The 16,493-nt window shown below is 43.0% G+C and overlaps 1 protein-coding gene across 1 annotated transcript in view; it reads right to left on the bottom strand.

Moving 5' to 3' along the window:
• Nucleotides 1-16,493, bottom strand: part of DEPTOR (DEP domain containing MTOR interacting protein) — a 120,142-nt gene that overhangs the window by 43,009 nt on the left and 60,640 nt on the right. The window contains exon 4 of the mRNA XM_045861043.1: nucleotides 16,021-16,199. Coding sequence (XP_045716999.1) covers nucleotides 16,021-16,199 — 179 coding nt within the window. The remainder of the gene's footprint in view (nucleotides 1-16,020; nucleotides 16,200-16,493) is intronic.

Raw genomic sequence — 16,493 nt, 5'->3', positions numbered from 1 at the left:
TGCCTGTGACTGAATGTCTCATTCATATTCTTCACTTAGAGCTTAAATGTGGGAGATGAAATGGGAATGTGTGTGTGTGTGGGGAGAATTTATTAGCATCTTTAAATCCAGTTCCAGTCTGTAAAAATATCTTACTTTTCTAATCACAAAATTTTACATGTTCATTTTTAAAAACTGGAAAATACAGAGACGCTTCCCTGCCTTTAATAAAATAGAACTGCATCTTTCCACCTGCCTATCTAATTATGTTGAACAAAAACCAGGGGTGGCAATGACCAAATTTGATGGAGAGATACATATTCCACCTTTTTTTTTCCAGTATTAAAATATTGGCACCTTCTCAATCATTTATACTAAGAATACGTAGAGGCCAATCATGTAAAAAAAAAAACAAAACATCATCATTCTTATAAGAGCTAGAAATACTAAGAGAAGTTAGTTACATAACAAATTCTTGCTCTCAATAAGCTTAAAGTCTAGCAGAGAAAATAAGACATGCTCACGTGTACCTGTAGTACAAGACAGACATTTCAAGTGTCTTAAGGAAATCATATGTAAAGTGCTATAGAAATTCACCTGTGGGTGAATCAAGATTCATTAAAAATTATCGTTAACTGAAAAATAAATGCACACATATAAGAAGCTTGTTTGGCAGCACAGAGGAAAAACCCAAATCAACAATCAAATCCAAAGCACGAGAAGATAAAAGTGCAACAGAACAAAGGTTCCTCCAGGTGGAAAGGATGGTTTCACCTTCTCTGTCTTACAGCCGAAGGGACTGAGACGATACGCCGGCTGGTTAGTCGAAGAGGCGCTATTAGCACCCGGCTCTTGACGCCAAGTCAAATATGCTCTCCGTCTCCCTGCAGCACGTCTCAGGTGATCACAGGTGGAGTGTCTCCCTGATTTCTGTGACAGGTGCACGGTCACCTCAGCCCGACAATGCTTCCTGGAAGCTGGAGTGCCCACGGACTGCCTTCTCCAGCCCACTCTGCTGAAGTTCAACCGTAACAAGGAAGCCAGGAGCTCACTACTTGCCATTGCACTAAACACTTTATAAACATTATCGTTTCCTCACAACAACTCCGTTGGGTAGATATTACCATTCTCTTCATTTTACAGTGCAAAAATTGAACTTAAGTTAGTCCACTAACTTGCCCAAGGCCACACAATTAAGGCTTCTGAACCCCCCTCCCAAATATGTTTATCTAGAAACATAGGCCCCAAGAGATTGGAAAAGACTCAAAAGTTAGAATGAAATGTGATCTTATCTAACACTCACTGCCAGGTTCACCATAGAATTTATCTTTATTTTCTTTCTGTCACTCACGCACTTAGCAACAGGCAGTCTTCTTGCAACACCATACTGTTGGTTAACACGAGGGTGGGGTTTGATGGTAGGGAGCACATCTCTTTCCCCAACTAGGTGACTGAGCCTGGCAGTGCAGACTGTGTCTGAATCACCGGGGCATCCTCAGATCCCAGACCACCATGCATTTGGCCACAGGTGCTCAGGTAATGGCTGGAAGGAATCGTCATGGGGGTGGCTGGAGGAATAGGCAGCATGTCCAGAATACAGTTAACTGTGAACTTTTCAGTTGCTCATCTGTACAACAGTTTCCCCCAAAACCGGCCTGTGGGCTGATAGTAGGTCATGAGGAGTTTGCTGGGGTCCTGACTGATGTTGCTTAATGGATTGGGTGCCATCCCACAAATGCAAAGGTCACCAGTTCGATTCCTGGTCAGGGCCCGGGCCTGGGTTGTGGGCCAAATCCCTGGTGGTGGGGGTGAGTAGGAGCAATGCTTCTCTCCCTGTCTTTCCCCCTCCCTTCCCCTCTCTCTAAAACATGAAGTCTTTTAAAAAAGAAAAAGAGTTTGTTGGGGTGTGGGGTCATTGGAATAGTAAGGACAAGGCATTTTGGTTTTTCTTCTATAACTAAGCACATTCTATTTAAAGGCTTTCTTCTGAAATTATATCATCACGACCTTTTTGTTGTTCATTCATTCATCCATTTATTCTAACTCAATAAACGTTAGCTGGGCTACGTGCCAGGTACTTTTCCTGTCCAGTGTTTTATGAAACAATGGTAAAAACAGTTTTTTTCTAAGTATTCATTCTTGGAAAAAAATTTTTTTTGGACCATGAAATTCAAAATTCTGTAAAGCACTAGGAAAATAAGTATCATATTAACTCCTTTATCAGTAAATCAGTAATGCTCACTGATTCAACAGCCTCCTTGGGTATTTCACAAACAACTTCCCTTCTAAGTCAACACCAGCAAATGCAACCTAGGATTGTAAATTGTATGTATCACCCATGTTTATTAGTTAATAACTTTTCTGGTTGCACAAATATCAGAGCTTCAGAAAGGGGTTTCCCTATTAAAAGAGTACCACATTGCACATAATGATTCATATCAGTATTTCATAGTTGTTAAACGATTCATATGGGTGTTTCATAGTCCCTTCGGCTAAATGAAGAATGTTGGCCACAGAGACCAAAACACTTAACTCGTTGGTAGTTCTGCATGTTCTTAGTAAGGGATACATTATTGGACTCAGTAGATGAAGAAGGTGCCCAGGACCAAAGATGAGCCAATTGCATTTTGATATGATATCTACAAATAGCTCTTTTGTGGACAGTCCAATGTTCACATAAATTTACCACATCGCTGCGTCAATAATACTATGATAAAATTTCCTACATAATTTTTTATTTCTGGCAGCTTCTCTGGGCTTATTGTGATTTTTAAAAATTGACTCAGGCAACAGTATCTTAAATTGTCGACTGAAAATACGTAGCTCTGTATACATTTATTAATACCTACTGTTTTCTCTTTATACAGTAAATTATAGAAAACATTAGCGTTGGCATAAATAAATCCAGAAAAAGCATTCTGAATCCAAACAAACTCCATAACACATAAAAAAAGTACTTCAAACATCTTTAATCGAGGTAGAAATCTGACTACTAATTTAATCTCCCCAGGCTATAAATGCCCACCCAGGGTTTCATTCACACCCTTTCTCCATTCCACACCCCCCAGCCCTGCACCACTGATGGCTCACAGAGTAAACACCATGTGAGATAACATACAAGAATTAAACTGAAATAGCCCTCACACAGCACATTGTCTCTGCAATAGTGCAGACGACCGAATAGGAGAAAACAAGAAGTAGGAAGTAGCAGATGACACTTGTTAATTAAGCACACCGCCCAGCAGACTATAAAAACTCAGTAATTAGCACCTTTAGGGCAGATGGTTCCTAGACTCACGGTGGTGATGACTGTATTATGGGTATACATTTTGAAAAACAATGTCGTACACCTGAAATGAATGTCATGTTTTACATTAGCTAAATTTTAATAAAAAATAAAAGTACATTTTAAAAGTGAAATAAATGTGTACCTTTATTACTTTACAGCCGCTGTTGTTTTTACCGTTACCATCCAGAGGTGGCAGACAGCCGTTTGGTTTATGGGGATTCGACTTTACGAGACGCTGTAGTTAACGCCCCACTCCAATTTTCAAGGACTTATTTAGATTCCAGTGCCTGGGAGCAGCCACGCTCTGAGACGAAGGTCTCCACGTGTTCGTCCTCCAGCTGTGTGGGTGGCACAGATGGGGCCAAGTGCCCCTCTCAGAATAGAGAAGTGACAATTGCCTGTGTCACCTCCACTGTTGTCAACAAATTATTTTGTTTTTAAAAAATGTTCTTTTTCCCTCCCTCTCATTAAGAGTTTAATGACCTGAACATTGAGCTTCAAATATTTGCTTTGTACGTGAGCCCCAGCCCTAGGTGTAACGCAGATAACCGGAGTCACAAAGGCTGGAAGAGTGCAGGCAGGCGGACACCCATCAGTCACACCTAACCTCCACTGATCGAGTCAGCAATCGGAGCAGCACTTGCTCAGTGCGCATGCCCCAGCTGCCTGTCTTAGCGTGACGACTTGCCTGTCATACTTTCTTAGGCTCATCCTTCCAAAAGCTCATCAGCACCAAAATTCGTTACGAGAGATTTTGTTTCCACACAAGCAAGAACCAGCCAATTAAGTTAGGACTTTGTTGAAAACTCTCTTATGCCTACACGTTTAGAAAATAAAATCACGCAATGGAAGGCAAAGGGTCTAAAGTCAGACTACCTCAGTTTGATCCCAGTTTGGCCACTTTTACTAGCTGTTTTCTTGTGGGTTTTTTTTTTGGCAATGTACTAACCATTGTAAGGCTCAATTTTTTTTTTTTTGCATAGTTTTGCTGTGAATGGGATAATTTATGGGAGAGATTTGAAATGACATCTGATATACAGTGTTTTCAGTGTTCTTAGGCTCCTAAAGATTGACTTCAGCCTTTGGCCATTTAAGTTCCTAAACAGAACCCATTTCTCTCCTGCCCTGCTTGTAAAGAACACTTTGTCCATCTCCCATGAGTATTTCCGTCACCTCTTCACTCATGAAAAGCGTGAAATCTTAACCAGACATCCAGATCAAGTCTGGCAAGTATCTCACTAGAAGATATTTACATCTCAGAAGTCAAAGGAAAGCAAGGAAGTAACTGCTTTCAGAAAGCCAAGGATGTCTGTGTGTGTGTGAGCGTGTGTGTGTATCATAAATTATATATGTAGAGTCTCAAGAATTAAACAGCTAAATGACATACAGTTTATATTCCAAAGAGAGAAGAGTTGATTCTTTCACACTTCAACATGATATCTCCACATAAATACAAAAATCCTTTGCTGCACAGGCAACCAGATCTTTATAAAACATAAAACATAATCTAAGATCTGGGGGAGGGGATTAGGGAATTAAAGAAAAAGAAATAAGAAATTAAGGAGAACAGTAATTGCTGTCTGTAAATTTTGGTTGTTTCAATTCTTCCTTTCCCCGATCTCAATGCTAGACAGGACATTTATATTAGAGTAAATGTTGTGACATATATAATTTAACAAATTTCATTCTTTGTTCCCTGAGAATACTAACCTCTAAGCAGGAAGACATCAATAAGAGACCGTGTTCAAAGTTGACATTTAGTATCCAATACTCTAGTTATACTCTTATCAACTGTAATTGAAAACTGACAATTTGTACTCATCCAATTTATAATTTCTGGGACTTTCCAAACTTTCTCTGTTGCATTGGGGGAATTCTCCAGGGGCTTGGCTTGATATGCAATGAGACATAAAATAGGAGGAAATGCAGACGCAACCAAAAAGCTAAAGAATGTAAATATGAGAGGATCTTCTTGCTTAGGAAAACAGAGGCTCCAGAAGCACGAAACCCACAATGTTGTTGATATTTGGTCAATGAAAACAGATCCTTCACCACTGTGTGTCTTTACTTTTCAGAAAGCATGAGGGAAATGCTTTCTTTTTTCCCCTCCAAAAAGTAACGCAGTTGAGACATAATCTTCTTCTTACAGATAAAGGAGTTACATTTTTTCCCTTATAAATTATTAGGCTGATTTTTAGCAAACGCACATTTTTTTAAAAGCTGATTATCTAAAAGGGGGGAGATTGGCTTCTGCTCTACCCACCCACAGAGTCCAAGAATGAAAACTTGTCATCCTGAGCCCTGCAAGCTTAGCTGAATATGAAGGACATTTAAAGCTACTTATCTAGTTGGAGGGAGGAAGGTCACATACTTTCATCCATCCTTGAAGTGTCTGCTGGCAAATGACATAACACAACAGGCAGCGTGAAAACAAGGGAACCGAACCCAGTGGTATGATAAGGCTGGGGCGGGCTTGGGGAAAGAGAATGTTCAGACATCTACAGGTCCTTGGATAGCACGTCATCAGAACTTTTTAAAGGTGGCCTTGGATCTGGGAATCACATAAGCAATTTAGTAGAGTACAATGAAGGCTTAAACAGACAGGGAATTAAAAGGATAATGACTATGATAGTGAGGAAGAAGAAAAGTCAGCAAGGATAAGGCTGCGGGGGCGTGACCACAGCTGCAAACCACCATCAGGGCCAACAGGTCTACCGGGTCTCCTTAAGGACGGAAGACCCTCTCTGGCTGCCACGATCAGACTCTTGTCATCACTACATCCCACGGCAGCAGAGGCAAGCGTGGCCCACCAGTTCACCCAGTGATCAACAGTGGCCCCAGGAGCATTCTGGGCCCCCACGGATGTCACTCTGTACTACCACTCGCTTCCTTTCCTCTTGCTTTCTTTATCTCTTTCCGATCCCTGTATCTCCTCCTTAGGGCCTATTGACATTACTTCAGAGGACCACCAGACTCCAACCTTGTCCTCAGACTTAGTGTTTCTAAAAGGCAATTAATTAAATCGTGCATGTGGAAATGTTGCCACTTCCCTGCCAACACCATCCAAGCGGTCGGTTGCTCCATGCATCCTGGGATGGATGTGCACCTGCTGCCTCCCTGCTCCTCCTGCTAGGTCCGTGTTCTTCGCCAGTTCAAGCGTTAGATATCACTTAGTACTCAGCATATGAAAAAATCATCAAGACTGAAAAATATTAACATTATGTTTTTTAATGTTGTGTTGGGTGGAAAACATGACTAGAACATTAACTATGACAGCCGGTTAAAACTATTTTTAAAAGAAAACCTAGGCCTTGGCTGGCGTAGCTCAGTGGATTGAGCACAGGCTGCGAACCAAAGTGTTGCAGGTTCGATTCCTAGTCAGGGTACATGCCTGGGTTGCAGGCCATGACCCCCAGCAACTGCACATTGATGTTTCTCTCTCTTTCTCTCCCTCCGTGCCCTCTCTAAAAATAAATAAATACAATCTAAAAAGAAAAAGAAAAAAAAAAAAGAAAATCTGAGCTGCATTTAGGGCTGTAACTACTATAACTTCTCATCTAAACTATAACTACTCATCTAAAGCAGCCTAATGGGGGGCAGGGGTTGAAACAGCCCTGTTTCCCAAAGCAGCGGAAGTCCTTGACTCGAGAACATTCAGCGGTTGTGTCTGACTGCCTACGCCACATAAGGACAGGGCCCGGGACACGCACCTCTCCAAAAGGCAATAACAACAGTGAGTCAGACAGCTAAAGTAATTGCTTCCTGAGCGCTGAAGGCACTAAGCGGAGGATATGAAAGCAGGAAATTGTTTTTAAGGTATAAAGTCCTATTAACTGATATTAATGAAACAAAACACTTCTCACTCACAAAGTTAGAATGCAATTACACTTCTTTAATTGATTGCAGAGGGTAGACAGGATGAGAAAGAAAAGGGGAAAGCGGATTCAAAGTAGCTTCAGTCAAGACAGCTGGCGGGGATGTAAAGTACAGCACTGGGAACAGAGTCAATAATATTGTAATAACTATGGGTGGTGCCAGAGGGGTAGTAGACTTGTGGGGGTGATCACTTTGTAAGTTATACAGTGTCTAATCACTGCTATGTACCTGAAATTAATATAATATTGTATGTCAACTGTAAGCAAAAAATAAAAATAATTAATTTTTTTAAAAGATAGCAGGAAGGAAGAAAATCAAAATGCAACACTGTGACTATACAGATTTAGAAATGTACAGGTAAGAAGAAGAAGGAAAGTCAAATTATGTTTTGTTCTTCTCTTTGCATCATGAAATAACAGCTAATGCACTCCAAAGACTAGAACCTTTCCTGTGGGTGGTAAAATTCAGAGCAAAGAGTATGTTTCTTCAGAGGTGAGATTTGTTTTGCAGAGACTAGATCAGAATGGAAGTGCAGAGGGTTCCAAATACAAAAATGGAAATGGAAATGGAAAACCTCTTGCAAATGGAAAACCTCGGATACATAATTCAAATAAAGAACTCTGCAACTCTATTCTAGATCTTTTGGAGTTGGGATATATTCAAAGGCCTACTGAAAGCACTTCAGTGTTGGTTTATGTAACGAGTGTATATTCAGCACAGAGTACGTATAAGCTACCATTTAAGATCAGCAATGGATGAGGTCATCCAACTTGTATTAAGCGCTGCCCACCGAGGCATCTGATGATGGCATCAGCGAGGACAACAATGGCGACAGCAAGAATCAGCTAACATTGACTGAGTGGTGCTCTGTGCCCTGTGCTCAGCAGCACTGCATGACTGTATCATGTAGTCCTCACAGCAGCGCAAGGAGAGAGCTACTACAATGACTCCCACGTTCCAGATGAGGAACGAGGGATTGCAGAAGGTCCGAACTGAGAGGAGGGGTTAAGTGTAAAATACACGCTGAATTTGAAGACGGAATATAAAGCAAGGAGGGCACCACAGCCAACTGGGGTTTTTCACGTTGCTTGCATTCTGAAATGATAACATTTTAGACAGAGTGAGTTGAAATATATTAAGATTAATTTTACTTTTTTCTACTGTTATTGCTATGGACATAAGAAAATGTTAAGTTAGAGACATAGATTGCCTTTGTGGCTTCTATCATATTTCTGTGGGAATACCCATCTAGAGACTGGCAGTCCTGTGGGAACAGACCAGCTACGCCACAAACAAGTCCACCCTTTTATGTGTAGCCCTTTGAGAGCTGTTGACAGGGAGGTTGGGGTGGGTAGGGCATGGCGGGGGAGGGATGGGGAAAATGGAGACAACTGTATTTGAAAAACAATGGAAGGAAGGAAGGAAGGTAGGAAGGAGAAAGAAAGGAAGGAAGGAAGGAAGGAAGGAAGTAGGAAGGAGAAAGAAAGAAAGAAAGGAAGGAAGGAAGGAAGGAAGGAAAAGAAGGAAAGAGTTTAAAATTTATTAAACCTTCACACACACAAAAAAGAAGTAACTCTTATCTTGAGCTTCTGGTGACTAAATGATCAAGACCTGTTGTTACTGCTGCTTTTTTCCACACTCTCTCCCCATCCTATTTCCTTCATTTTGATGAGGGAAGCACTTCGTGTCCTCACTCCGCAGGAATCCCCGCTTGGGGTTCCGCTCTCAGCAATTGTGGAAGAGGACTTCAGAGACACAGGGGTGAGCCTCCTAGGGGTGGGCTAAACCAGCAGCCACCCCTCCCACGGGCACGGTGGCTCCGGTCATTTCCAATCAGACTAAGACCTGGTCAACAGCCCAGGAAGTGGCTAAAACGAAACGAAAAGAATCCAGATCCTTCCTTGGATGGAAGGAGAGAGGACAGGGGGTGGGCTCCCGGTCAGTCAAATGTCATCAGGAGGACAAGGAAGAGAGAAATCAACAGAGAGGATTTTAGGAGGAAAAGCTAGATAATGTTAGAGCCTCTACAATTTTGCCCATTTAAAAATAACATTTAATTTTATAAAAAGATTCCTCTCCAAGCTAGATTAGAACTGGCTATGAAGATTAGAAAACACATATTTTTCCAACCGTAATCAGAATGTGTGGATAGATGTGTGATTCCATGTTAACTTTTAACTTAATGCCGTTCCATAGTCACACTGCTGAGAGTTTATATGTGGTCAGTTTTATACCTAGTAATCACTCCGTGGTATTAACAACCTTTACTCTGTTTATTGATTGCAGGCTGAAGAGGCGGGGAGGGAGCAGCAGAGACAGAAAGAACACTTCCAAAGAACTGTGGGCCTGAATGCAAATGATAATCCGGATGCACCTGAGGCGGGCCTGTTACCTAAGAGAAACTGAGTCAAACAAAGAGGGCAGGGAAGAATCCAGAGCCAGAGTGGCTGGAGGGAGAACCGTGACAGACAGCAGTGAAGTGCCAGCGAATGGCTGTGACAACAGTCATGTCACAGCCCAAGGAAGGCTTGGGGCCAAGCCAGGAGTTCTGGGCCCAAGTTCCCAGCTTCCGAGTGGGAAGGGGCTGACACAAGGAGCTCACTTAAGAATGACACTAAGTCACAGCTAGAAAAGGGCCTGGGGCAGGAAACAGAAGATGGAGATGTTTCAGTTCTTAAAGCGGGGATGTCAAACTCATTTTCACCGGGGCAGCTGCACAGTGAAAATGAGTTTGATACCCCTGTCTTAAAGGACAGTCTCTGAACTTTTTGTCCCACCTTCCCAGCCCTGCCTTGAGGGTTGTGGTCAAGTTCACGTCCATCAGTAACCGGAACCTAGTAACACCACACTACTTTTTGACCAGGAGGACACAGGGAAAGCCATGTCAGTATCAGCAGTCTGAACTGCGCATTCCACCCAGGAGACCCTGATACGTTCTAGCAAAGCTGAGACCCTGGCCTACCTGTCCCTCTAAACATGACCACTGAAACCCAGCTGAGTCTTTACATGACCACATGAGGCCAGGCTGGGCGCTTAAAACAAGACTGTGCACCTTCCATACATTCAACCATAGACGGTGTGCTTGTGTTTTAAGACTGCCTCATACTGTTGTAGCAACTTTGCACTGGGGCAAACTGAGGATGACATAGGACAGGGGACCCTGAGTGACACAGGCTGTCGGAAGTGAGACAGCAGTCAGTAGGAGCACAAGATTCACAGCCAATCATGGTGTGGATCTAGAAGATCCGTTTCTGTGCACGTGAAGAGTCATAAGGATGTCAAGTAAGAGAACTATACCCAATTAGAGCACTGTTCACAAAAGGCCTCTGATCTCTCTGCATAACACCTCTTTTTTTTAGAAGATAATATAAGACAAAGCATTTCTCATTCCCTTCACATGTTCTAAAAGTTAAGGCTAGGGACAGCCACAGACTGATTTATCTTTAACCAAAGTCAACACCGTTTTGTGCGCCAACGTGTGTGCCCTTGACTTGACCAGGCAGCCCTGCTCCCTGTGTTTACATTGCGACAGTGGCCTGCCTGTGTGCATTTCCCTTCCTGCTCTGCAGTCGGCTGTGATAAAAAGTAAAAGAGCCAACACGTATCACAGGGCCCAGTGGGAAAATTCCCAGAAGCTCTAAATGGAGAAAGTAAAAGAAAAAATTGCATGAGATTAGCAGCTGCTGACATACGATTATGCTTAAAACGTCAATGAAATTAGTTTAAGAAAATATATTCTACCCAGTCTTTATGTTTTTCTATTCAGCGTTTAACATTTAGGAGCTGAGAATGATTACGCTAGTTGCAAATGCCTCAACGTTGTCATCTGGATCCGGGATAACAATACTGGGTGCATTAATTTGGGGAGATTAAATGAACAGTAGTAAGAAAAGCCATCTGTCATCTGTCTGTTGTTTCAGCCTGCTAAGCACTCATTTCTCTGCTATAACAGAACTTCCCCAACAACAAAAAAAGGGGGGGGTGGTTTGGTAGAACAATGCTCCACCGGCCCAGGCTCAGCCAATCAGAGTCACTCTCTAGAGTTTAGCATTTGGAAATCTCGACTCCAAATGTTACATTTTCTGTATAGGCAGAAAATAGCTGGAGCTGATTTATCTGGCTGCAGGTGGCTACAGATAATTGTCCCTTAGTCACTAGTTCCCAGCACCTGGACCCACAAAGTCCAGTCTTTGCAAAGAATTCTGCTAAGTCAATTTAGTGAGAATCCCCTGCCGTGGATATCGGAGCACCCTTGATATTTGATGAAGTTCCTCATCTTCCATTTTTGCCATGTGAGTCCTCGACCTGCCTTTAGCAAGAATTCTCTTAGATTGGTTTAGCAAGAATTCCTCTCCCCTTGATGTCTCCTGTGTTACATTCCCACCCACTGAACCCCTCCCCCTGTTGCAATTGTCTTGGATAAAGCCTTCCTTACTAACAAGTGTCAGAATCATTTTTTTTTCTGTAATATGCTATGATCTCAGGCAAGCTACAATTTTGATTTTAGTCTTAATCATCAGTGCCTTTTATTTCCGTCCACTCTTCCTTCCTGCCATTCTTCCTTCCCTCTCTCTCTCTCTCTCTCTCTCTCTCTCTCTCTTTCTTTGGCAAGGATACTCCAGGCTCAGGCTGCGCTCCATCCGTGACGTTCACCACTGGGAAGATGGGCAATTCCTGTCTGGATCTGGCATCCAGCCCCCTTTGCCACCCCCCACGTTCCTTCTTCATGGCCACCAGAGCGAATGTCTCAGCCCCTGTCTTCTAAAGGAGAACGGGGTAATCCCAACCATGCTCAAGCAGCTGGGAGGACGAAACAGATAATGTGTGTAAAACTGCTTTGCGGGTTGCAAAGTGTTATATAAATATATTTCTAAAACAAAAGAAAAAAGAAAGACAGCTTGATGAAGTGTTGAAATTGTAGAAGTGCTTTGACTAAATCTTTAAAAGAGGAAATTATACGCCTGGACACAGCAGCCGCCGCCTGATTATCCAGGGTCAGCTGCTGCAGCTGTGAGCAATTTACCCACGTGATTATCTCGTTTCGATCTCCCTCCATTTAAGGATAAGATAGCTGCAGAGCAGCTACAGCAGTTGAGGGAGACAGCTTATGTGAGCACGGAAATGTGTTCATCACATTTGCAAAAGTAACACAAAAATCCCAAGGTACCTAGCGATGATGGTTTGCAGGAAGAATCCTGCATATTTTACGGGCTAACAAATTTTAGTTGCAATGTCTGCCAGACTGTGTGAACTGATGCAATAAAATTTGGGAATTTTTTTTCCTGGTTAGTACTGCTTATAATTAGCATCCAATCTTCTTTGGTGATTAAGAGCCAGAATGCCTTGATTTGAATCCTGAATCTACCATTTATCAACTCTTGTCTTCAGCAAGTAGTTAACCTCATCTAAAAAATGAGAATAATTATGGTACCTAATTCATATTGAGTAGAATAAATGAGTAAATGAGTAAGTGATTAGAACCGTAGCTGGTCTATATAAAGCTCTATAAATTTTAACCGTTATTCAGAGTTGATCAGAACACATGGAATAGTTCACATCTGAGGGCCATAAGAAGTATGTTTAAACCATACTCCCGAGTCATTTAGCTGATCTGTTTCAAAGCCCTGCGATGGTTTCCCGTTGCCTTGGAGACAAAATCCAAATTTCTAACCCTGGCTATATGAGCAGGGACACAAAAGAAACTAGAAATATCTTCTGGAGAGTGGGCCCCTTGTAGTACAGGCTTCCCCCCACTAGATGGATGCTCTAGGAGCCTACCTGTATCAGTGCACCAGCTGGCGTTGTTGTGAGAGGCTGCATTCGGCTTCCGTGAAATTTTTTTGAAGACTCAACACGTTTGCCCTTTTCATGATGGTGATTTATGGCACCCACCCACATCACGCTGAGTGTTCAGCAGTTTTTGACCAAAAAAGGCATGACTCCCATGCCCCACCCTCTCTATTCACCTGGTCTCTCCCCAAGTGATTTATCTTTTGTTTCCCCAAATGCAAAAAGTCCTTAAAGGGAAGCGTTTTACCAGCATGCAAGAGGTGAAACAAACAAAACAGGAGAAGCACTAAAAGACATCAAAATCAAGTTCAAAAACTGTTCTAAGCAGTGGAAAAAATGTCTTGATGGGTGTACTGCATCAAATAGAGAGTACTCTGAAGGTGACTGAAGGTGAAACACGTAAGAATAAATACACAATTGTTTATAAATAAACCCCAGTTTGGGGGGTGTCCCCCCTCCCCATTCCATATATCTTTTGCTGTTCTCTAATTGCTTCTATATCCATCATGTCCCAACAAGACTGCAAGCTGTTGAAGGCCATGGACCACACTGGCACTATACCTTTCTACCCACCTTCCCCCTCGGGGAACTTAGCCCAGCAGCAGACATAGGAGGCTGCCGATGAACAGTTGTGAGTCTGACTGCAGCAACATCAAATAGAAAACACCCCAGAGAACACGAGGCACTTCTAACCAATGCCTCTAGATCAGTGGCCTTCAAAACACTTCGCCCCAACCCAATTTTTATGTTGCAAATCAATACACATGAGAACACATCCATATGTTTACACAGTGAATATCTAACTGAAAACAAAGGTTTGCAACCTTTGCAACCTTAACCTTCCTCCATAAAATGTGCTCTGATATTTTCTATCCCAGTAAAATCCAGCGCAGGTCATCTCAAGTCACCTGGAGGTCACACTAAAACATAGATCAGATCCTGCAGGACTAGGGTAGGGTCAGAGTCTGCCTTTCTGTCATGTTCCCAGAGACACTCTGGGTCCACGCCCACACTTTGAGTAGTAAGAGCCTGGTCTAGTCTATTTAAATTTTTTTTTCAATGCTGAGAACGGCTCTCTAAATTTACTTCATAGCCCCCTACAGAAAGAGTTGTTCTCTGCTGTATGTAAAACACAGCTCCAAATAATTTCAGAAACTCCCTTCATCTGTCTCTACGATTCCACTGTAATCGTCTTAACCTTGGGAATAGAAATCCTAGGCCTACACAGAAGTGGGGGTTGGCAGTTCACAGCAAGAATGACGGAAGTATTACCTTTCATCTGGACTTAGGCTGAAATGCCTACCTGGCTCCCAGCCCTTTTCTCACCGTGCTAAGCCTACACCTCACAGCCCCATTAATGAACTGTTGAGCGGCTTACTAAGAACAGAGTACTGAACCAAGCACTTTATGTCTAACCCCAGATATTCCTACCGCCACCCTATCTATGCAGGTGTTCCCATTTCACAGATGAGAGAAGGCAAGTAGCTAGTAACTGGTGGGCTGGGATTCCAGAGATTATACTCTTGTGACAGGCACCCTCCAAGACGGTGCCAGTGAGCCTTGCCTCCCAGGGTTCACACTGAAGCGGGCTGACCCGGTGACCAACAGAGGACTGAGGTTATGACTGCAACTTCCAAGGCTCAGTTAGAAGACATCGTGGCTTCGGTCTTGCACTCTCTTGGACAACTCCCCTTAGAAGCAGCCAAGCTGCCATGTCATGAGAATTCCCAAGCAGTACAGCAACGGATGGAAGCATCCAGCCAACACCCAGCACCAGCCTGTTAGACAGATGAGTGAGCCATGATGGAAGCAAATCCTCCAGCTCGTCTGGCTTCAGAAGACTTGCAGCCCACTGACTTCTGGACTGCAACCTTGCAGAGAATGCAAGACAGAACCACCCCGCTACGCCTCTCCCAAATTCCTGACCCACAGACGTTGCGTGAGATAATCAACATTTACTACTGTTCTATACTGTTAAGTTTTGGGGTCATTCCTTATGCAACAATAGAGAACTAACATAGTTCTTAACCAAGGGGTTATAGTGCATCATTTTGATTCAGCCCCCCAAAAGGAAAGTGGAAGTCTTATGGCCCTGACCGGCATGGCTCAGTAGGTTTGAGTGTCCTCCCGCAAGGTGAAGGGTCACCAGTTTGATCCCCGGTCGGGGCACACTCTGGGACTGCGGGGCAGGCCCAGGTGGGGGCGCGTACCCAAAGCAATGGATCAGTGTTTCTCCCGCACATCAGTGCTTCTCTCCTTTTCCTTCTCCCTCCTTTCCCTCTTTCTAAAAATAAATAAACAAAATCTTCTAAAATTTTTTATGAAGGTCATTTGGATTACTTCTTCACTGTGGCAGCTTCTACTATGCATGTTTCTACAAATTTTCTTTTTTTTAATTTAAAATTTCTTTTTCTTTCAGACAGTAAAATTTATTTTTCTATTAAAGTATAACATTTAAATGACTTTCTATTAGTTTCAGGTGCGCAGCATAGTTAGCCAATCAGGTACGTGACAAAGTGTTCCCCCTGATATTCCCCGTGCCCACCTGGTACCACGCACAGCTATCACCGTATTATTGTCTATATTCCCCATCCTGTACTTCCCATCCCCATGACTGTTTTGCAACTACCTATTTGTATTTCTTAATCCCTTCACTTTTTCCACCTAGTCCCCCAACCCCCTCTCCAGCTCAGCAAATTTTCATTCTCTCCTTGCAACCAACCTTGTGAGAGGCATTACTGCCCCTTCAGACTTGAGTAGGTGACTCCCTTTAGCCAGCTGGATATGGGAGTAGTAATGTTTTTGGAGATACTACAAGAATCTGCCTGCGCTCCTTAGCGTCCACCCTCATTTGTAAAAACGACATATCCCAGAGAGTGAACATTCCTTTAGCCTGGGGAACAAAATGAGAAAGCACAGAACATGTACTTGAACTTGACTCGTAGCTTGAGGACAAGCTAAGCTGAGCCCAAGCAGAGGCCCTGTTGCCTGAAAGACCTATGAGTGGGAGGTCAATGCTTGGGGTGGTAGTCCACAAGATTCTAGGTTTGCTTGTTACTGCAGCAAAAGCTGGCACATACACTCACCATGCTGTATGATGCCATATTCCATAAGCCGGTGGCACAGCTGCTCTGCCTCTTTCCTTGTGGTGGCCTCCCCTTCCTGAACCAGCCAATCCAAGAATTCAGAGGCCATGAAGGTGCGCTCATACTTGACCCCTTCCTCTTCCCGAGGCTGCAGGAGTGTGTTTTCAGGGCTCATCAGCCTGCGAGGAAGAAAGGGACGAAAAATAAAACTGCACAAAAGGAAAAGAGCTCATCTGAAATCCAATGAACGTCATGGACTTCTGTGAGTCATCACAGCAAGCTATCAGATAGACAGATGTGGCTGTCACGTGCTGCCACAAATGTAATTTTTAAGAGAAGGACATGCTTCAGAAGTGAACAAGATGCATTTTCTCCTGGTAATTAGGAAAAAAAAAAAAAACCAAAACGCAATCCAAAACTCTAGCATTAATGGACAGTTCATTTTAGCCATCTTGAAAAGGAGTTACAATTTA

This window comes from Phyllostomus hastatus, unplaced genomic scaffold (genome assembly GCF_019186645.2).
Source record: "Phyllostomus hastatus isolate PE091 unplaced genomic scaffold, TTU_PhHast_1.1 phas_scaffold_21, whole genome shotgun sequence".
NCBI classification, from domain to species: Eukaryota; Metazoa; Chordata; class Mammalia; order Chiroptera; family Phyllostomidae; genus Phyllostomus; species Phyllostomus hastatus.
Note: the sequence above shows the minus strand (reverse complement) of the source record. Positions and strands in the feature narration are given on the sequence as shown.